At 37.8% G+C, this 21,864-nt stretch overlaps 2 protein-coding genes across 3 annotated transcripts; both read left to right on the top strand.

The window, feature by feature from the left end:
- The first annotated feature begins 805 nt into the window (after nt 1-805).
- On the top strand, nt 806-2,184 carry LOC128541635 (galanin receptor 2a). The gene is made up of 2 exons (XM_053512148.1): nt 806-1,152; nt 1,443-2,184. The coding sequence occupies exons 1-2, from the start codon at nt 806-808 to the stop codon at nt 2,182-2,184; spliced, it is 1,089 nt and encodes a 362-aa protein (XP_053368123.1).
- Nucleotides 2,185-7,525: 5,341 nt separating this feature from the next.
- Nucleotides 7,526-20,834, top strand: si:ch211-250n8.1 (uncharacterized). 2 transcript variants are annotated; one of them, XM_053510961.1, is made up of 16 exons: nt 7,526-7,847; nt 9,782-9,886; nt 12,680-12,755; nt 13,105-13,261; nt 13,345-13,390; nt 14,140-14,198; nt 15,481-15,516; nt 15,600-15,652; nt 15,850-15,982; nt 16,322-16,527; nt 16,628-16,673; nt 17,372-17,437; nt 18,721-18,780; nt 18,874-18,959; nt 19,932-20,014; nt 20,202-20,834. In XM_053510961.1, the coding sequence occupies exons 1-16, from the start codon at nt 7,811-7,813 to the stop codon at nt 20,234-20,236; spliced, it is 1,284 nt and encodes a 427-aa protein (XP_053366936.1). In that variant the 5' UTR covers nt 7,526-7,810; the 3' UTR covers nt 20,237-20,834. The 2 variants fall into 2 exon arrangements, with proteins under 2 accessions (XP_053366936.1, XP_053366937.1); XM_053510962.1 differs by lacking the exons at nt 19,932-20,014; nt 20,202-20,834 and having other exon boundaries at nt 16,628-16,678.
- Nucleotides 20,835-21,864: the final 1,030 nt, after the last annotated feature.

Below are 21,864 nucleotides of genomic sequence, written 5' to 3'. Positions count from 1 at the left end.
CCTACTGTACCAGACTGAGAGATCATTTAAAGGCTCAGAAACCTTTTGCAGGTGGCTTAATTAGCTGATTAGAGTGAGACACTTTGAGCCTAGAATATTGAACCTTTTCACAATATTAAAATTTTCTGAGATTGTGGATTTGGGGTTTTCATGAGCTGTAAGCCCTAATCATCTCAATTATGACAAATCACAGCTTGCAGTATCTTGCTTTGCATGTAATAAGTCTATCTCATATATTAGTTTCACCTTTTATGTTGAAATACTGAAATAAATAAACTTTTGAACAATATTCCAAATTTCGAGTTTCACCAGTATGTAAAAAATATACGTAATTATAAATGTATCAGTATGATTCCATTTTATTTGTATAGAATTTCTAACAATGGAAATTGTCACAGAAATATAAATATAAACAAAGAAAACTAAATGAATAGAAATATAAATTCAAAATGTACATTTAAAATATAAAAAGTAAACATTTATTGCTTTTTCAGATTATTCCTAATGGCCATGGTGTCAAAACCTCCCTAAAATGATTTAAGGAAAAACCTTTGAAAGAATCCATTAATGTGGCCATACTGTATATCATGTCATGTATACCATATAAAGCCAACCTGATCATGATCATGGAACCAAAGATCATGAATGGGAGGAGACCTGAGACAGCTTGATGATGGTGTGCATGAGTGATCTCAGTTTAGCTTCATTTATTGGACACTTCAGCACACAGAAAGGATGCTGTCTAACACATGATGTGTGTATAAACTGCTGTAACACCTGCAGGGTTTGTGGATTAGCAGAAACAATGAATGCCACACAGCAAATTCACTTTTTTTCCAGCAGGAGAGTTGAGTCAGTGATCATCGCTTTGGTATTTGCTCTTATCTTTGTGCTCGGCACAGTGGGAAATTGCCTGGTCCTTGCTGTCCTTCTTCGCAATGGCCAGATGAACACCAAGACAACTAACATGTTCATACTTAACCTGGCTTTCGCTGATCTCTGCTTTATCCTGTTTTGTGTTCCACTCCAAGCAACCATCTACGCCATGGACGAGTGGGTATTTGGAGCGTTTATTTGTAAAGTGGTGCACTTTATTATCTACCTGACCATGTACGCCAGCGTCTTTACGCTTACTGCTGTCTCTCTGGACAGGTACGTTCTAATATGCAGTTAACAAATGGTCCAATAATATTACTAATAATTTAATTAGTCAATACTGTATGTAAGGCATATAAACCTTTTAATTCAACAGTAAATGGTGACAAACCAGCAATAGTTTGAGCTTATTATGGTAATACCTTATATAGTTATTAGTTATTGTCAATTAGATGCAGTGTGATGGGTGTGAAAAAGTAAAAACAGTCATGCTGTTTCTCGTGACAAATTATTTTGCCTTCACATTTAATTAGAAATTATATATTTTTTTGTTTTTCTTCTTTCAGATATTTAGCCATTTGCTACCCCCTTCATGCCAGAGAACTGCGAACACCACATAACACTCTTGCCTCCATTGGAGTGGTGTGGACTCTCTCGCTGGTTTTCTCCAGTCCGTACTTTAGTTACTACCAGAAGATGGATCTAAATTCCACCACTGTGTGCATCCCTGTCTGGGACATCCAGAACCGCAGAGCCATGGACATTTGTACCTTTGTATTTGGCTACCTAATTCCCGTCTTGGTCCTGGTTCTTACATATGCCAGGACAATCCACTGCCTGTGGATCAGTGTAGACCCCATGCAGGAGGCATGCGAGAGTCGCCGGGCCAAGCGCAGGGTAACCAAGATGATTGTGATTGTTGCAGTTCTGTTTTGCCTTTGCTGGCTTCCACACCACCTCATCATAATGTGCATGTGGTTTGGCTATTTTCCTCTTAACTACATCACATATGTGCTACGCATTCTTTCACATCTAGTGGCTTACGCTAATTCCTGCCTTAACCCCATTGTCTACGCACTAGTCTCCAAGCACTTCCGAAAAGGTTTTCGAAAAGTGTTTGGATGCGTGGCACAAAAACGGTTGGTCAATCAAGTGAACATGCCTCCACAAGCACAGACAGTGAGCCTGGTAGAGGTTGGATCAAGCGATGGATCGAATCAAAGTGATGGATCCGCTAGGGTTCAAATTTTGAGTAAGAGTGATAAGAAGACAACAATAAGAAGCTTCATGACCTTCAATGTTACCTAATCTAGGCTTATCTGAAGTAACTCTATTTATTTGACATAAAGTTTCATGTTTTTAGCTGTTTCCGTTAAAATTCCTCACACATATTAATTCCTCTATCTGTCTGCATCTCCCTGGATCTGTGCATTCATAAGAGATAAACAGAATTCTCCTAAGAACATGAATAATTGCTTTCTTTTTTTTTATTTTGACATTTGCAATTTCTTTTATATTTTTTGCCTTTGACAAGATCAATAGAACATTAGTAGCTGACTCTATCAATAGGACATAAACAGCTTCCTTAAAGTAGGAAAACTAAGGGTGGAATGAGGTTTACAAAAACCTGTTTTTAAATGATAACCATTATTGTATGTCATTGTGTAGTTTGGGATATAAAAAATAAATTTACAGTATGTTTGTGCTTAACTTGCCAAAACATTTGTTGACCAAAAGTGCCTAATCGCACTTGTGATGTCCACTTTTCCATTTTGTTTCGAATCTGTTGCTCATCTTTGACCAGCTGTCCAAGTTTCATTATATGGGTTGCTGTTTAGATCAAATTTGTTAATACGGCACATACTGTACAGTTAGCCATAACATTGATTATATTGTTACAATGACATTGTTGGTGAAATATATTAGGCAGCAGGTGCATGTGTTGGAAGCAGGAAAAATTTGCAAAGGTAGGGATATGGAGCTGCATAGATACATGCTAGATGAATAGATACATAAATACATAGAGCATTGAATTCTGCCAAAAGTGCCAGCAATGGGCATGTGAGTATCAGAACTATCAACCATCCAAGATATTTAATACTGTCAATCCTGCTGTGTTCATAGAAAACCTGTGCAATTTGTACAGTACATACGAGGAGTACCACAGGGTCTTGTGCTTTGACCACTTTTGTTTTGTCTGCATGTAAATAATGGGATGTGGTGTGACTGGTGTGACCGTTAATGGTATTTACTTCATATGTGGATGATATAGTGCTGTATAGCTTTGCTTTAACAATCATGGAGACATGAACCAAGCTTCAACCTGGTTTTGATATTCTATATTCCCAACTTTTTTTAAAATCTTAAACTTAAAGCAAAGATAAAGCATGTTCTAAAGCAAAAAATAAAATGATTAAATCTTTCATCAAGTAAACTATCAAGTAACTAAAAGAAAGACAATTGAAGTTGTTTCCTGCTACAAATACTTACAAAGGACTGTCTGTCATTTAAGCAACAAATTGAAATATTGTTATTATAGATATAAATATTGTTTCTCTTTGTAAGCAAGAAAAAAGCTGATGCCTTCCACCATTACTTCTGTTTGAGATTATGGAAACGTATCATATGGTGATGCCTCTGCACAATATCTTTGTACATTGGGCACTTTTTAGGGTTGAAACTATTTCAAACCACTGACTCATTTTTGTCCTCTATTATTTTATTTAGTATGATTGTCACCCTTGCAAATGAGCCTTTAAATTCCACAGATCTCAGTTCGATTATGCATATGTTGGATGAGCTGGACAATCCATGGAGTTTCCATTTTACAACCTACAGGGCTAAAAGAATCTGCGGAGTCAGATACCAAAGCACAAGTTTAGATGTATTATTATTATTAATAATATTGTACTAATTGCCACAATAGCAGTAGTAGAAGCAGCAAAATTAGAAATTTAAGTAATATCAGGGTATTTCAGATAGCATAATGACTTTGGGATGTTTCCAAAAAGTATATGTACCTTTCAAGTTTAGATTTTTTTTTAACATAATCAACACCATTTTGAAACATTTTTACTTATGGTTCATTTGTTTTTAGAATGAGCAAAAGTATCAGAAGTTAAATTACTGTGAAACTGAACGATCTTCAACCAATTAGAACTGAGATTTCAAGCCAGGTTTTGGGGTAGGCGCGTTGCTATCCCCCTCATCTTCACCATGTGAAGCTAGTTTTACAGAGACCTGGGAGTGACAAGCAGTATACGTGACAGTGTTCTGTCAGTGGAAAAAACAGTGTTGCAGCTTCATTAAACTTAACATGACACAAGCAGTTGCTCAATAATGTGTTAACACGTCATATGGACATCTGGGGCTCAGAGAAGCTCAACTGTTAATAGAATTTCCGATTTAATTTATCTAATCTTTTCATTGGTGTTCATCAATTTTCAGATGAAGTATCATTTTAACTTTTTGTAAGTAAAAATGTTTTATGTAAAAGCTGTGTTTTATATGTTGGTGCTATTATTGAAATTGCTTTAATAGAACATTAAATCAACACCTACCACTGTAACTAGTCAGTTTTGGGAATTCAGTACTGTGGTATAAAAATGCATTTTCACATGGGGTGCTGTTGGTTTGCTTCAATCTGCATTTTTGTAGTCTATGTAACAATAGAGCTTATGCTTCTAAGTGAAAACTGAACCAAATACATCACACTTTTTGCAAACATACAACCTTTAAATTGTCTGAACCAAGTTTATGAATGAGACACGATAATAAATAAGTTTGATCTTTATAGTTAAAGAATTTCAAACCAAATGTCAAGGTTTAAGCCTACAGTGCTGTGTTTGGTCATTGAGTTGGCACTGGACAGTATGGGGAGCAGATGTTTCTGTGTGCTCTGTCCACACTCCGGGTGTTTTTCCATGTTAATGGACTTCCACGGATCAGACTATAAAACGCTTCACATGTTTCATGAATTCACTAATTAGCTGTGATGTTTTGTTCGCTGTGGCAAAATGGATGATTTCCTCAAACCGTCATGTTGCATGTTGAAATGAGGTGCCACTCAAGCCTTTTGTATGGGTATGTGCAAATATTATATTATATATTATATTATAAACAGCTGTTAACTAGGACATTGTCCTGCTCACAGCTTTGTACACTACTAAAATTGTAAATAAGAGATATAGCCATAGTCACAGCCTTGGACACTATATTTTTCCAAGCTCTTCCAAATCACCACCATGCTGTCCTTCACTAATAAAAAAAAACACAGATGAGGGTGTGTATATTTATCTATCTATTATTTTAAAGAAAGAAATGGAAAGGTAAGGTAAGATAATTCTCAGTCCATGTGCCATCAGGTGATGAATACTCATCACCCCTAGAGAAGCAGGCATTTCAGGGTCAGTTTCTTACAGGTTCAGGTTGCCATCTCAACATCCAAGTGTATCTGAAGTATCTTGCTCAAGATAACTCAGATAACCACTGTGTACACCTGTGATAAGCAAAGAATCTAAAAATGCCCAACATGGCAAATCTTGAGGCGGATGAGCTACATTAGCAGAAGACCACGTGAGGTTTTCCTTCTGCCTCCTTACACTGTATGTTACTTGACGTTAAGTATAAATATCAGTGTATGTTAACATAAAACTGATTTTTAAAAACATACTATAAGATAACAGGTGGGGGGGATTTGGCATTGTGTATTATGTACAGCAAAACGACAGTGAAAGAACAAAACTTTATTTTCTGCAGGGGGGCTTCTCACAATGTAAAAAAATCATGCTGATTTGGATTGTTTAGGTTTTTTCCTCTTTGCTGGTTCTCCTCAGGTCAACAAGTGATTTTAAAGCAACTAAAGCTGCTCCACATTTCAGAGCGAGAACAAATTGACCTGAACCTGATGGTCCAAATCAGCAGCGATGGAGGAAGCAGTATTGACAATCACGCTCTGCATCAGTTCTGTGGATCATTAATGTGTATTAGATTAGCCTGTATAAAGCTGAATCTGTCTCTCAGTGTCCTTCTGTCTCAGCTTGATTCTGTCTTGATTCATATTAGTGTCTGTAGGGTTTACTTGGTGATTGTTCAATTGAGTGACGTTGCTGTTTGCTTCAAGGACTAATTACAACTGTTTGTTTTTATTTATCAATATGAAAATATAATATATTCATATATTGGTAGACTTAAATCTATATGTTAATTTTGGCTGTTAAGTGCGAAGCTACAAATGGTATATTGTGTCATTTATCATGCTGGATATAAATTAATTTAGTTTACAGAAATATTTTGTTAAATTTAATTAATTACACATTATAATTATATAGTAATGATTTAATCATGCATTGTCATTAGCCACTCAGTTAGGACAAAAGTAATGGCACCCGGTGTACGGTGGATTAAGCATGTGTCGTCCTTGTTGTGGTGTCCAACAAGCTGCACTGACTAAATTACTGAAATTTAATGCACACTGCCCTTACTGTAGATGGCACTATTTACTATTTTGCCTCTTTTTTTTCTCTGAGATTTAGGGGCATTTTGCACACATGGCGAAACAAATCAGCTGGGCCATTAACATGAATCATTTATGCCTGAATGTCATTTGTCACATGTGGATTACAAGTATGGAGAGGCATTTTATATATATAATGAATGAGGTAGATACCAAATATCCATTCAATCTACAAATCATCACACTCAAATGTCTGACCTAAATCAATATTAATGACAACAACAACAACAACAACAATAATAATAATAATAATAATAATAATAATAATAATAATATCAGTGTCAGACATTATCACCCAGTATAATAGTTAATAGCAAAATTGTGGTCCATTAAGTAGCACTTACAGTAAAATACATTTTCATTATTCAGTTCATTTCAGTCCAGCTGGACCTATATAAACACTTTAGGTTGTTAAGTTGATGAGGATTGACACAGGAAACACTGAGGATTTTGCTGTGGTGCCACCTTATACTGTACCTCTAACATCCCAGATTTGGGGCAGGGGTACACCAATCCATCGCAGGGCACGCACACACACACACACAGGACAAATTGTGAATGCCAATTTACCTAATCTGCATGCCTTTTGACTGTGGGCAGAAACCCGGAGTACCTGGAGGAAACCCACAGGGAAAACATGCAAACTCCATGTACTCATACCCCAAGGCAGGATTCGGACCTTTGAACCCTGGAGGTGTGAGGCCACAGGCCTAACCACTACGCCGCATTCTCTTAGATCCAGTGTAGAGGGAATTATAATGCTATTACAGCATACAAGGGCATTATTTACAATTGTGTGCTTCCAACTACTCACATAATGGTGTGATATCACCTAAACCACTTTATCCTTGTAGACAGGGTCATGGAGCGTATCTCAGGGGACTTGGGGCACGAGGTGGAGTACACCCTGGATGAGGTGCCAATCCATCATAGCGCCCACACACACACACACACACACACACTCGACGATCACATGCAAACTTCATTCCCACAGACCTCAGTGTACTGTATGTTTATTTCAAGCCCTGCCTATTTGCCAATGGATATGTGCTGAAATATAATTCCGGCCACCAGAGGGCGACAAAAGCGCATGTTTTTAGTGGAAGGGTGTTGAGGGTTGAACTGTTTGAAGAAGCGATAATAAACACTGGCGCACATAACGCACGTTCATAACCTTCATATTCTGCATAACTACTCACTTCAGTCGAGCTCGGTCGCTTCAGCCCAGGCTTAGAGGCAGGAGACATTTTATTTGTCCTAGATGTCAGGTTTTAATAGCACGTCTGTGATCTAATAACGTACAGTAGGGATCTGTGGATAAAATGCCGTCGTGCACGCGCAGTGCGGAAATGTGCGTCCGTGCGCGCCGACTTGATCAACCTGACTCTGCTTTATAGGAGAATTAGAGAATTTAGAGCAATGCCAGCTAAAGACCCGCTTATTGAGACACTGAAAGGTAAGATTTTAAATACTACTTCTCTAACAGCTTGTCCTTTCCCAGGTGATTTTATCTAATTATTATTATTATTATTATTATTATTATTATTATTCCTTTGATAGTAGCCTACAGATGTTACAAATGTTGCACATCAAAGGTGTAGCACCGTTACATTCCACATTCTGCCTAGTGCACTATAAAGGGAGTGATGTGCCATTAGGGATACAGCCAGTCTTCTTTGCACACATTTAAATAAATACTGCTGTTCACACTTAGTGTCAATATTTGATCTTAAATGAGTCAGTGATCAGGCTGATTTACAAAACCTTAGCAGCCTTCCTTAAAGCTCTAGCATCTCCAGTGCAAAAGTATTTATACCCCTTGAACTTTTCCACATTTTGTCATGATACTGTACAACCACAAATGCCAGCTGATGAACATATATATATATATATATATATATAAACACATCATTTAGACGAACTAAATAACATCAGGACTAAACTGCTAAACACACACATGCACAATCACCCTAATCTACAACCATCTCACAAGTGTTCGTACCCACCTACTTGAACTGCTCTTTGCAATATTTGCACAATATTTTATTTTATGTCAAATGTTTACTGCTTCTCTTCCCACTACCTCAACTCATACCTCATCACTTAAAAAAAAAAAAAAAGAATAAATAAATTTGCACGTGCACTTTGTTGTCTGTTGTCTATTGTTGTCTCTTTTTTTGTATAGAAATAGATAGTTTTACTGTAGGTTAAGATAAAAATGTAAATTTGTCATATCTGAGCCAGTCAGCTAATTAGATCTCTCAGTTACTGTAGCTAGCTGGTTCCGATAAAGTGCGTTGTTAATGTTTGTTGTGTTGTTAATTTATGTTGAGTTGCATGTACAGTATGTAGCACCTTGGTCCTGGAGGAACGCTGTTTCGTTTCACCGTGTACTGAACTGTATATGGTTGGAATGACAATAAAAGCCTACTTGACTTGACTTGACTTGAAATCTAAATGTGCTTAATTGGGATATTATGTCAGAGACAGACCGACACAAAGTGACACATAATTGTGAAGTGGGAAGAAATTGATGAATTGTTTAGAAATAAAAATCTGAAAAGTGTGGCGTATTCAGCCCCCTTTACTCTGATACCCCTAACTGAAATTCAGTGGAACAGTTCCAGGCAGTTGGTCTTCAGAAGTCACATAATTAGTAAATCAAGTCTAAGGAAGAGTGACGAGGAGAAAGCCATTTTTGAAAGGAACTTCTTTCTTCTCGTCACTCTTCCATAAAGGCCAGATTTGTTGTGCCCACGACTCATACTTGTCCTGTGGACAGATTCTCCCAGTTGACCTGTGGATCTCTGCAGCTCCTCCAGAGTTTCTCCATGGGCCCCTTGGCTGCTTCTTTGATTAATGCTCTCCTTGCCCGGCCTGTCAGTTCAGGTGGACGGCCATAACTTGCTAAGTTTGCAGTTGTGCCATCCTCATTCCATTTTTAGATGATGGATTGAACAGAGCTCCCTGAGATTGGAAAAGCTTTATTTTTTATAACCTAACCATGTTTTAAACTTCTCCACAACTTTATCACTGTCTGATGTGTTCCTTGGGCTTCATTATGCTGTTAATGCATTAGACTCTATCCTTTCCTTCCACTCCTCCTCACTCATTCCTACGAGCAAATCCTATAACTGCAAGGAAAAAACAGAGCAACACATACTTTACAAGACCAAGAGCAGAGACTTCTACATCATGAAACCTTCTCACACAATGTAACATAGGTGTGGTTTATAATGGTTTATATAAACAGATTTAAGTGATTACAGTGTAGCACTTTCTGAAACTCCTCCACTTAAATATCGTTTGATCATAGCACAGAATTCACATTAATGTAGCTCTAACAGTTACATTGACCTAACTCTCATATATTCTGTGTGTGGTGTGCAGTGTGTATTTTGGAGCTACAGGCTGAACACACAGTGACTGACTCAAGTCCTCAGCTGGCTTCATGCTGTGAGCTGCTGGAGCTGATTCTACGCAAAGGACTGCAGCGTGAGAATGGATTTCCTTTCCTTTATCACCAATCGCTTGGCTCTATCCAATAAACACACACACACATGCACAAACACATTAAATCAGTGGTGCATTTAAAGCTTTACACCACAACGCTGTTACACTGTCAACTCCAATCATTCAGGACCATTCATGGGCCGTCCCCAGTAACAGCACTTTGTAACAGTCAGAGGTAAAGCTGTAATAGTTTTCAAACAAAGGAAAGTCTTCAGGACAGGAGAGTTTCTAGTCTGTTCCTAGGTAACACAACAAGCAGCAATTTTATTAGAGAGAGAAAAAAAAAGAGGATGGCTGGAGAGCTCCTGTGTCAAGCTGCTGTAGTAGGGGTTATAAGAGGATTTAACTTGAACTTTTCTTAAACTTAGACGTAATTGTAAGTTCAATAAAAAAGGATAAAAATATTAATGTTTATTATTATTGTTACGATTATTATTATTATTTGAATCGGCTCTTCTGTGGAATAAAGCACTCAGCTCAATGTTTAACTACACCACCTTTATGTTGTAATAGTTTGTATTACAGTAAGGCATGCATAAAAATGTATACACACATAGATTTATAAGACATGAACTGATTTTTTTTTATAAACACATCTGCACTGTCACGCAACACAGTGCATATACTGTATACAGTGGGTATATATACATAAAAAAGAAAATAATCACATTCTATTGCTTTGCAGCCTCAAATAAACCCAGTTTACATTTTATCCAGCTGTATTTACTCAGCGCAACTTTTAACATCCAGGTGAAAGATGTACCACCAACATGTCAGAATTTTTTTTTTTAATAAAAACAGAAATACTGATTTGGAAAAGGATTACCCCCTGTTTAAAAGTCATATGTAAAGTCAAGCAGGTGAAGCTAATCACCTTCTCAATAGCACATATAGACTTTGCAAACTTTCTCCACTCTTCTTTGCAGAACTGCTCAAGTTGCATTACATTTGATGGTGATGGTTTGTGGACTGCAGTCTTCAAGCCTTCCCTCAAATTTTTAATGGTCTGGGCTCTCACTATGCCATGCAAGGACATTCATCTTTTTCTCCTTCAAGTCTACAGTATGTGTGCCACTGAGAAGGTGATTCGCTTCACCTGATCCAGGATCACAACCACCTTTTCTCTCTTTTACCATCTGGCAGGCGGTACAGGATCCTGTCCGCACGCACTAAGAGACTGAAAGACAGTTTCTATCACCAGGCTATCAGGAGGCTTAACTTGAATAAATAGCCGAGTGATGTAATAATTACATAACAAACCATGTTTCTAGACACTAAAAATCTTGTTTAGAGGTATAGCCCTAACAATAGTTTTATAATATAAAACAAATTTTATGTACAATCATGTGTAGGTTTAATGTAAAACATGTGACCATGTGCAATAACACGTACATACACTCACTTATGCATATACATAGTGTACATACATACATACATTCATACTATACATACATCTATACATACAGACACTATACTTACTGTATGTTCACACACGCAAGCACACAAACGTATAGACGTATACACACTCACATATACGCATATACTGTACAAGTTGACTGGCTCTTCTCGTCCTAAGCATTTCATTGTATTGTTGGCCCTCTGTTGACATGCATATGACAAATAACTGGAACTTGAACTTGAACCTCAGCCACTGTCTGGTCAGGTTTTTGTGTGCTTTGGGTTATTTTCATGTTGGAAGGTAAACCTTCTTCCCATTGACAACTTTCTGGCAGAAGGCAGCAGATGTTCCTCAAGAATTTGATGGTATTTTCCTCATCCATTTTGCTTCGATCCTGACAAGTGCTCCCATCCCTGCTGCAGAAACACCCCCTTAACAGAATATTACCATCTCCATGCTTTCCTGTAGGAAATGTGTTATTTGGGTAGTAAGCTTTATTGGATTTCTGCCAGACATATTTTTTTGGTGTTGTGGGCAAATTAATAAATTTTGGTCCCATTTAACTATTACACCTTTTTTCCATGTGGCCTCAGATTCTTTAAGTGCATTTGTGCAAAGCCCAGTCACTCAGGCTTTCTTTTCAACCCCCCACATAAGCCACATATGTGGAAAATTTGTGTAATTGTTGTCACATGCACACAATGACCACTCTTTGTCATAAATTTCTGCAACTACTTCAGAGTTGCTGTAGGCCTCTTGGTAGCCCCTCTGACCAGTTTCCTCCTGGCTCCTTCATCCAGCATGGAGCGACGTCCTAATCCAGGAAGGTCTGTGTTGTTCCAAATACCTTCCACTTTTTAATAAAATAATTTACCATGCTTTTAGGCAGTGATTAAGCATTTTATTTTTTATTTTTTTTTTGTATCCAACTCTTAACTTTATCCCGGAGATCTTTTGACAGGGCCTTGCCACCTGTAGTTGATTGTATTCTTCCGTTGAACTACCAGGGACTGAAATGCTCCAGCTTTTTATGCTCAGCTAATCGAAATAAAGACAAAGTCAAATGGCTTTATGTGCTATTGAGAAGACGATTAGCTTCACCTGATTGAGTTTACAAGTCATTTTTGAGAGGGTGTGGGTGATCCCTTTTGAAAATCAGTGATATTCCTTTTTTATAGTTTTCTATTTTTTTCTGACGTGTTGGTGTTATATCTTTTGCTTGGGTGTTACACTCAGTAAATACAGCTGGATAAAACGTAAAATTTGTCTTCATTCCAGGCTGAATTACTGTATTTAATTATTATTTTCTTTTTTACACCTAATGTATATGCATGTCTGGGACTACATAGCTTTTTCTTTCCGTTTCATGCCAGCAGAACCGGCGCTGAGTTTGACACAGAGAGACTACTGGTGTTGTTTTGAACAGCTGGTTCAACTGGACACATGTGGAAGGTCAGTCCTAGTGCTTTCTTACAAATCCTGATTCAGAATTGTACAGTTTTACTTATTTTTGTTTATTGTGAAGTTTCAAAATATTTTATTTTACTTTTTATTATATTACATTTATAATTCATGTTGCTTATAATGATTGCCTAAAGGAAGCCATACCTGATACTGCGGATCCTGAAATAGAAAAGTTATATTATAACTCACTATTAAACCTGAAGGTATATCCGTTGATTTAATGCAAATTGAAGAAAACTCAACAATAAGGGTGTTTTGAATTCTGTCAAGTACCAGCATAGGCAGTCACATTGATCACCTTCATCAATGATTTTATATCCCACTGTTGTTTCTGAAGGCTGAGTGCGGTCTCTTTAGCTGTCCAGCAGACCACAGCTTGCCCCAAACTCCTGACCGCTCAGGGCCGGGGACGTTACTTCATCCGTCTAATGCTGAGCAGGAGAACTCTGAGAAATACGATCAACCATTTGCTACATACCTCCAGCATCATGGAAGTCAGTGAGGTCCTCGCTATGTTCCTTTTACTGGATCTGTTCATAAATCAATAATTAATTGACATAAATTTGCCTAATCACAGTGGTACAGTCCTGAAATTTCTGTATTGAGGAATGAAGAATTTGTAGGTGAGACTTTTAATCTCTGTAATAAATCTTTATTTAATATTCAGAACTGTGCAAAAGCCTTAAGCCCCCTCATTCCCACGGCCACCCATGCGACGGGCAAATCTACAGACAACTACGCAGATTTATGGGCTGGCAGAGGAGCGGACGGCCGTGGTTGCTAGGCAACGCCGCCATGTTGCCAATCAGAGCGCAGATGCGCTACTCCTGTCCAGCGGGTTATTTTAACCCCCAGAATCCAGCACATGTGTGCACATATGTACGAACGTTAGATAGCACCAGGTATGAGAGCATTGCTCTGGTATAGGGGAAAGAAGAGAAGAACAGAAAAGTGAAAAGATCGAGAAAATAGAAAACTGAAAAGAGGCCTAAATGATAAAAAAACATCTACCTAGAGATAAATAAAAAAGAGAAAAAAATAAAGGTCTGGAGAAGAAGAAATAGATAACTAAATAAATAATCATTTTTCCTTTCACAATAGAAAGGGGAACATATATATTTAGGTTTACACGCACATGGTACACAAGACGCTCCCCGTTCTTTAGTTGAGTTACAAGGTGGTGTAGGAGCGCCATTTCTTTGAGAACTATTTCTCAAGACTGCATTAAAAAGACAAGAAAGTCTGGCTCTTTGGAAGTAAAGGATGAAGAGGGTGCTCGAGACTTATGCACATTATTGCACGCATATTATTTAAGGCATCTAATATTAAAGCATATATTTTTATACTTTTATGTTGCTGTTTTATCTCTTAGAGCCTTTTCTCTCTCTCTGTCTAATTCTCACTGAAATGGAGTTCAAGCTCAACATACAGGTAAACATCTGCTCTGAATGCATCAGTGTAGGAAAAAGACCAACCAAAACTGATAACCTTCACTGGGACTGACAACACAGAGGTCACGCCTCCTTCACTGGGACTGACAGCAAAAAGGCCACGTCTCTTTCACTGTAGTGAACAAAATTTCGGACACGCCTCTTTCAGTGTAATAGACAACATAAAGGACATACCTCCTTCACTGTGACTGACAGCATAGAACACACGTTTCTTTCACTGTAATTAACATTATGGAGGACACACCTGCTTCACAGTTATGGACAACAGAAAAAACATGCCACCTTTACTGAAATGGACAACAGAGAGGACACATCTTCTTCACTGTAATGGACAACAGAGAGGACACACCTGCTTTACAGTTATGGACAACAGAGGAAACATGCCACCTTCACTGTAATGGACAACAGAGAGGACACATCAACTTCACTGTTATGAACAACAGAGAGGACACATCAACTTCACTGTAATGGACAACAAAGAGGACACATCTCCTTCACTGTAATGGACAACAAAGAGGACACATCTCCTTCACTGTAATGGACAACAAAGAGGACACATCTCCTTCACAGTAATGGACAACATAGAGAAAACGCCTCCTTCCCTGTAGCGGACAACTTAAAGGACATGCCACTGTTATTGTAATGGACAACAGAGAGGACACGTCCCCTTCACTGTAATGGACACAGAGAGGACACGCCTCCTCTACTGGAATGGACAACATATACTGTAGGACACGCCCCCTTCACTGGATTGGACAACATAAGGACACATCCTCTTCACTGTAATGAACCCGGAGAGGACACGCCTCCTCTACTGGAATGGACAACATATACTGTAGGACACGCCTTCTTCACTGGATTGGACAACATAAGAACAAGTCCTCTTCACTGTAATGGACCCAGAGAGAACACGCCTCCTCTGCTGGAATGGACAACATATACTGTAGGACACGCCTCCTTCACTGTGACTGATATCATGGAGGACACACCTCCTTCACTGTGACTGACAACCCATGTGCCACACCTTTTTCACTAGGACTGACAGCACTAAGGTCACCCTTTAACTAGAACTGAAAATTTCCAATAATTCTATCTAAATAATCAACACTGAACTAATAAAGCCTGATGAATATGTGATGAATTTCTGAATTCAGAAAAGAAATCTTTTTCCCCTTAAATAGCACATTAATATACCTAATATAAAATAAACACATCTTCTCTTAGTATCTGGTTTCATGTCCTGTCTGTATCTCCCACCCCAGAACTGCAGCTTTCTGGATGAGAGCTGGCTGCTCCCTGTAAGTCTAAAGCATCATGACCTGCATAAATAGCACTACATGCATGAGATAATGCATGATAAAAGCCTACTCGTGTGTTATAGGTGTGTGAAACGTATGAGGCCGTGCCGTGTCGCGAGCTGGGGATGGTTCTCAGGTTAGCATGTCCACAGCAGCATGTCTTTCTCAGCTTTCACACTGCGTATTTCTGCACATTCCACATGCTTCTGCATAGTAACACACTTTGTAATGGTAATTCTGCTTGACTGTGATGAGACCCTGCTAACACTACTGTGCATGTTCTGTCTGAGCCTGGTTTATTTGAGTTTCTTAAGGTTCCTCTGTCCCTCTCAGATACCTGGGCAGGCGTGTGTTTGTGCTGGAGCTGCTCCGAGGCGGTATCGCCCAGGCGGACATGTTTGCAGAGCCTGGAGACATCATAGACGAGATCAACGGCATATCACTGAGAAATTCCAGCAACGGACAGGTTCAGATTTAACCTCTACTCTGGTTATGTATATTATTTTAAGAGTTCTATTCAATTTCTGTTTTTTTTTTCTTACTTATTTTAGTTTTTTTTTCTTCCTCGTTTTGCACCTTACCAAAAAAAAAGTCCTGGTTTGACTTGAACACACCCATATAAGTATGCATAATATGTTTATTAACCATTATATGTACAGTACTTAGTGTGTCATGAGAAGAAAAGCCAATAAGCCTGTTCTTCATGACAGGCCATCAGTGTAGCTCAGTTTATCATTATGTGACTTGGAATGATGCAGGCATTATTTATTTTCTAATAAACCTTCCATTTGTGTGTTGTCTAAAGGCAGGTGTGGTTCTGTCCAGATTAAAAGGACAGCCTCTCTCCCTGCGCCTGCTGCGCTGGAGAGGACAGAACGGCGCCGTGTATCGCCCCCTGGTGCCGCTTTTACGCCAGCTCAAACAGGAGAATCCCTCGCTGGAGTTCGGCTCACCTCGCCCCAAACCCTCAGTGCAGCAGGACAGCCAGAGCCAGTGTGTCAAAGAGGGACGGTGAGAAACTCAGGAGGGTTGACTGCTCACTTTAATAAAGACTTATCACTCAGGAGTGTTTGTGAGTGGGTATAAATGTATGCTCTTATTCTGTTAACAGGATCCTGTATGAAGTACAGCTGTTGGGGAAAACAAACATAGGAGTGGTAGCGTAAATATTAACTTTGAACTCATAATTAACTAGATTCATAATCACAATATATGCACGAAACTGAGTACACACCTTACATTTCAGCAACCACTTTATTATATGTTCTCAGGGCACAATACACTCACTTTCCCTCACTCATCTTCTATACCGCTTTATCCTGTATTCAAGGTCGCGGGTAGCTGGATCCTATCCCAGGAGGCTTAGGGGACGAGGCAGGGTACACCCTGGACAGGGTGCCAATCCATCGTCAGGGCACACACAATTATTCACTCACATGAAGTTGATAAATAGGACTTTGCGTGGTTAAAGATGTTACAGCTGTTATTACTTAGGGTGAACTTACTTTTGTTGCCAGCTGACAATAATGGCTGTATGTCGAGTTATTTTTAGAGGACAGTACATCTATACTGATATACAAGCTGCATATTGACTACTCTAAATATATCCAAGTTTTATTTCTAGTATGTCCTTTGAGATAATATACTAAAATGTTTGCTGAAATTAAAGGGGTGTACTTACTTTTGTGAGTGGGTGTAGGTCAAAGTCAATATGTACACCCCTCACATAACTTCTGAATTGCTGCATTTGATGTTTGAGGTCAGAACACTTGAACCGATTCTCTCTGAATATGACTCTTAGTGTGTAAAGCATGAACGCGTGACTGATTATTCCCCTTTCTGCTTCTTGTGTCAGTATGGAGGGAAAGAGGTTCTGCGGTACGCCATACCCACTGTGCTGCAAAAGAGGCAGAGCAGGAAGGTATGAAATCTAAATCAGTATCAGAAAAATGCATCTTGGATTGGCAGAAGCTTTTTTACAAACCTAGTGTGCTCTCAAAATGCTGGGATGGATGAACAGACCGTTTTAACTCATTTCTGCAGTCGTGTTAATGATGAACTGCTTGTACGTGGGCGAGTCAAATGAAAACCATAGGCGTACTGTACAACGTGCAGTGAAATGATTATCACTTTTCACTCACCCTTATATTACACGCCACAGTCTGTCCCATTTGCATATAATTTAAATGAAATACCTGGTTCTATGCAAATGTAGTGGTGGCGAGCTATTAAAATGAATCAGCATTACAAATTACACAGTGTTACCTGTAATGCCTTGTAATTGGAATGACATTAAGTAATATTCAGTTTGATTTTAAGGTTGCATAGTCATACTGATTTAATTGACTGTATTAACTGTATTGACTGAATTAACTGTATTAATTTATATGAATTTACTCGTAACAGCAGCTTTTAATAATAGTATTATTACTGATTAAATATAATGCAGGATTATAGGACAAAGGCCAGAAATATAATACATGTATAAAAAAACAGACCATTAACACTTGGAGTGATAGAGACTGAATAATACTTAAGGAGCAATTGGTTTCTATGTAATACTTTCATTGTCTTAACATTTTTATAATGTTCTAAAATGTTAATTGAAAAATAAATAAAAATAAAAAAATCTTAAATTAGTTTATAAGATGAATGTAAATATTGAAGTAAAATAGAAAATGTCCATTTATTAATGAATGAATTAGTTTAAGTTTTACTTAAGTATTTTTAACCTATAATTTATATGTTTTCCCAAACATTAAGAGCTAAATTGAACTTAGGACAAAAAAAGGTTGCAAAGCTTTTATATATATACAAGTTTTATATATACAAGGGGTGTTCAAGTCAAACCTGGACTTGGATGAAGTTTGTCATGAATGAACGTGTAAAACTGATTGACATTTACAGAAGCACAATACGGAAATGAGACCCTAACAGTAGCCGCAGTAAAACATTTGAATGGTGCAAACGTGATCTTATCCAAGCACTAGTGAAACACTGTCAAAAATTATTAAGTATATTATTTCAAAATGTTAATGCCTGTATTATTATTATTATTATTACTACTATAAATAGCATAAATGAAGAAAGCCCTGCTACAAGCAGCTATGCCTAAGCTTTTGTCTTACAGTTTAATTGAATTAAGTTTACAAGGTAGAATATAAATGAAAAACATAAATAAGCCCTTTTGTCTGATTTTCTCAGGACGTACTGCTGGACATAAAGGAGACGCACGTGATCTGCATTGATAAATCCAATAAACAGGTTTGAAACTGTTATTGTTTAATTGGAATATGAATACAATACATATAAAGATAATAAAAGAATAACTATAAGAGAGTCTTTCATTTGCAACAGCAACTGTTTCAGCACCACTTTCCTGAGATCTCATGTGTGGGAAGATATGGGCAACTGGATTTCACTATCTTTGCTTTCTGTGTAGGGTAAGTGTCTGAGTTTTATAGTTTATGATTGGGTATGTTAGAGTGTGTGAGCCTATCCAGGGAGTACCCCGCCTTATGCCCCAAGTTCCCTGGAATAGACTAGAATAAGAGGTACAGAAAACAGATGGATAGATAGAATTTGATGAGCTGCAATGAGGCATCCTCCTTATTTCTAAGAATAAATTATAATCAGTGCAGTGTCAGCTGTGTTTGTCTATAAATTGGTAGGAAATATGTAGCGTTACACAATTGTAGACAGTGTTACAGCATTGCTTTATTTGTGTGCTAATCAATCTTTTGGATGGCTTTGTAGAAAATTAATCATTAATAACATTTAAATTAGGCAATTGGCAGACAACCTTATCCAAAGCGATCTACATTTTTATCTCATTATACATCTGAGCAGTTGAGGGTTATGGGCCTTGCTCAAGGGCCCAACAGGGACAAGGGCCGCCAGATGTGATCAGACTGCCTGTCTAATTTATGTCTAAAAGGCTGGCCTCCCAGGAACTCCTTTAAATGGCTCACACATGTGGGAATGGCTTGAAGTGAGGTCAGAACTGTACGGGGGGGACTGTACCAGCCGACTTCCTGTAATGTGCAAGTGTTGTTGGTGAATGATTGTGTGTACAGTACAGATGTGCCTTTTCCACAAGTTGGCAAAAAGTAATCTTGCCTCAGAAGCAGGTTTTCCACTCTCTGAATTTTTCATGAAACGATTGCAGTGGGATTCAAGCCACCTCGGCCATGATTGTGATTCACATGTCAATCTGTTTTACACCTTAATTCCCTATAAATTTAGTCACAAGTCTCGGTTTGACTTAAATGCCCCTTATATAACAGTGAGTATCCACTAGAAACCACTGCAATGCCAAATGGATAAGAAAAATCATTTCTGAATTTCAGTTATGCATTAGTAGAAGCAGAAACATTAACATTCAAACTTAATTAGCTGGGGCAATGTTGTTTCAGAGACACGCCAGATACGGGTTTCAGCTGTGTGGTTCTCAAGGCGGCATCCAGCATTGAGTGTGAGGAGATTGTCCACCGCATTGGTGAGGAATCAAATCTTACTAATGCCTTTTATTTCTGAAAAACTTTTACCAAGGTCATGTTTGGTGTCTAAATATAGTAACTATAGATAGTGTGTGAATATATACAATATATATTGACATCCATGTTTAATTGCTTATCACTATCTCCTGTTTTCCTGAGCTCTGCTGTGCCTTTGTATTCCCACAGCTGCAGGGTTTAAAAGCACTGAATGGTCTGTGTGAGGAAATTATATAAGCATGGCAACACTTGGAGCATCCTTTCAATGAGGAACTTCTTTTATCAGCAAAGCACACCAATCTTCAGGACCCATATTCACCCCTATGCTCTATTTGGGGCAAAATATTTTAACATTTTGTATTTCACAAATAATTTTCTCATTGTTGACTTTTAAATTTATTGTCAGTTTCTTTAACAAATCTAAAGGTTGCTGTAAACAATACCTGTATATAACCTCACCTGCCAGTTTTTTTTTGTGCTCAGTAATTGTCAAATCACCACTGAACATGTTATTATTTTGGTGGTAGAATTATTTTAGCACAAAATATGTTGGACTTTAAATACATACAAAAATGCCTTTCTACAAATGAAATGTAAAGATGACTGTCATATTCCTTACCTCACACTCATATATGAAAATAAAGATGATATATAAGAGATTGTATAATCTATACTCTATACTCATTTACCACTTTATTAGGAACACCTTCACATTCATGCTGATATTAAATTAGCAAATTAACAGTAAAATGCATAAGACCATGCAGATACAGGTTTAGCGCTTCAGTGAATGTTAAATATGAAATTATAATAAAACTTCACAATAAAGAAAATGTGTGATCTCTGTAACTTTGAGCTTTAGTAAACTTGTTTGTTTGGGTATTTGAGAAACTGATGCAGGTTCCACAGAATGATGCGAAAAACAAAAAAAAAACATTAAGTGAGCGACAGTTCTGTGTGTGGTAATAAGAAAGGATGTAAAAAGAGGATGGACAGAATGGTTTAAGCTGCCAAAGTAAGTTTTTTGTTTTTTCTCTATTGCCCTATTCTGAGTAAACTTTAGACCAGGGGTGTCAAACTGGATGCAGAAAGGGCCTGATTCTGCCTGTTCAATTAGTCCTTCTTGGCTGTTAATAGACTATCAGGTGTGGATTCTGTTTGGTTGAAATAAAAGCCTGCACCCACACAAGCCTTTTTGAATCCAGTTTGACACCCTGCTTTATATACTGTTGTGCAGGAAAATGTCAGAAATACTAATCATATTCTTCATCTTCTAATTAAGGTTGTTCTGTATCATTTTTAATCTGCTAATTATTACTTCTTGTTTCCAACCCGCCCCCCGAAATAACAGCACTGAAGTGGTATAAGTGAATTTTAACACGCTCGAGTCAAAACGTAATGTTTATCCAGTTTTCTCATGTTTGATTTACATTCTGATTACCGAACAGGGAGTGTATTTGGCAAATGATCAAAAAAGTTAAACTTAGTGTAAACAAGGTATAAGATTCTTAACCTTACAAAATGTTATTTCTTTGAATTAATAGGTTAGGCAGAGAGTTCTACCATACAGAAATGCACATGGGTTTAAACCTGAAAAAATTATATCACTGATCAGCTTATTTTAAGCTCCAACCCTTTAACTATTTCTAAAAACTCTTTTCTTATCAACAGGTACGTAAGCTAGTGCCATATATTTAAAATGGCTGAGATTACATGTTTTTTTCTCTATTCTGGTGGTTGATGTAAAATTATTCAAAGCTCCTTTCCTGTATTTGCATGAGTGTATTGTGATAATCAGATAATTGAATGCATTAGTGACTACAGGATTTTCTAACAAAGTGTTTAGTGTGTG

Source organism: Clarias gariepinus, chromosome 14, assembly GCF_024256425.1.
Source record: "Clarias gariepinus isolate MV-2021 ecotype Netherlands chromosome 14, CGAR_prim_01v2, whole genome shotgun sequence".
NCBI classification, from domain to species: domain Eukaryota; kingdom Metazoa; phylum Chordata; class Actinopteri; order Siluriformes; family Clariidae; genus Clarias; species Clarias gariepinus.
This window is presented reverse-complemented; position numbering and strand designations above follow the sequence as displayed.

What these genes read in the sequence shown, in the direction of transcription:
- si:ch211-250n8.1 (XM_053510961.1), top strand. Translation starts at nt 7,811, where the DNA reads ATGCCAGCTAAAGACCCGCTTATTGAGACACTGAAAG. An exon ending in CAACTGGACACATGTGGAAG is followed by an intron (nt 12,756 to 13,104) that starts GTCAGTCCTAGT and finishes TTGTTTCTGAAG; the next exon opens with GCTGAGTGCGGTCTCTTTAG. An exon ending in GGAAAACAAACATAGGAGTG is followed by an intron (nt 16,674 to 17,371) that starts GTAGCGTAAATA and finishes TTCTTGTGTCAG; the next exon opens with TATGGAGGGAAAGAGGTTCT.
- LOC128541635 (XM_053512148.1), top strand. Translation starts at nt 806, where the DNA reads ATGAATGCCACACAGCAAATTCACTTTTTTTCCAGCAGGAGAGTTGAG. An exon ending in ACTGCTGTCTCTCTGGACAG is followed by an intron (nt 1,153 to 1,442) that starts GTACGTTCTAAT and finishes TTCTTCTTTCAG; the next exon opens with ATATTTAGCCATTTGCTACC.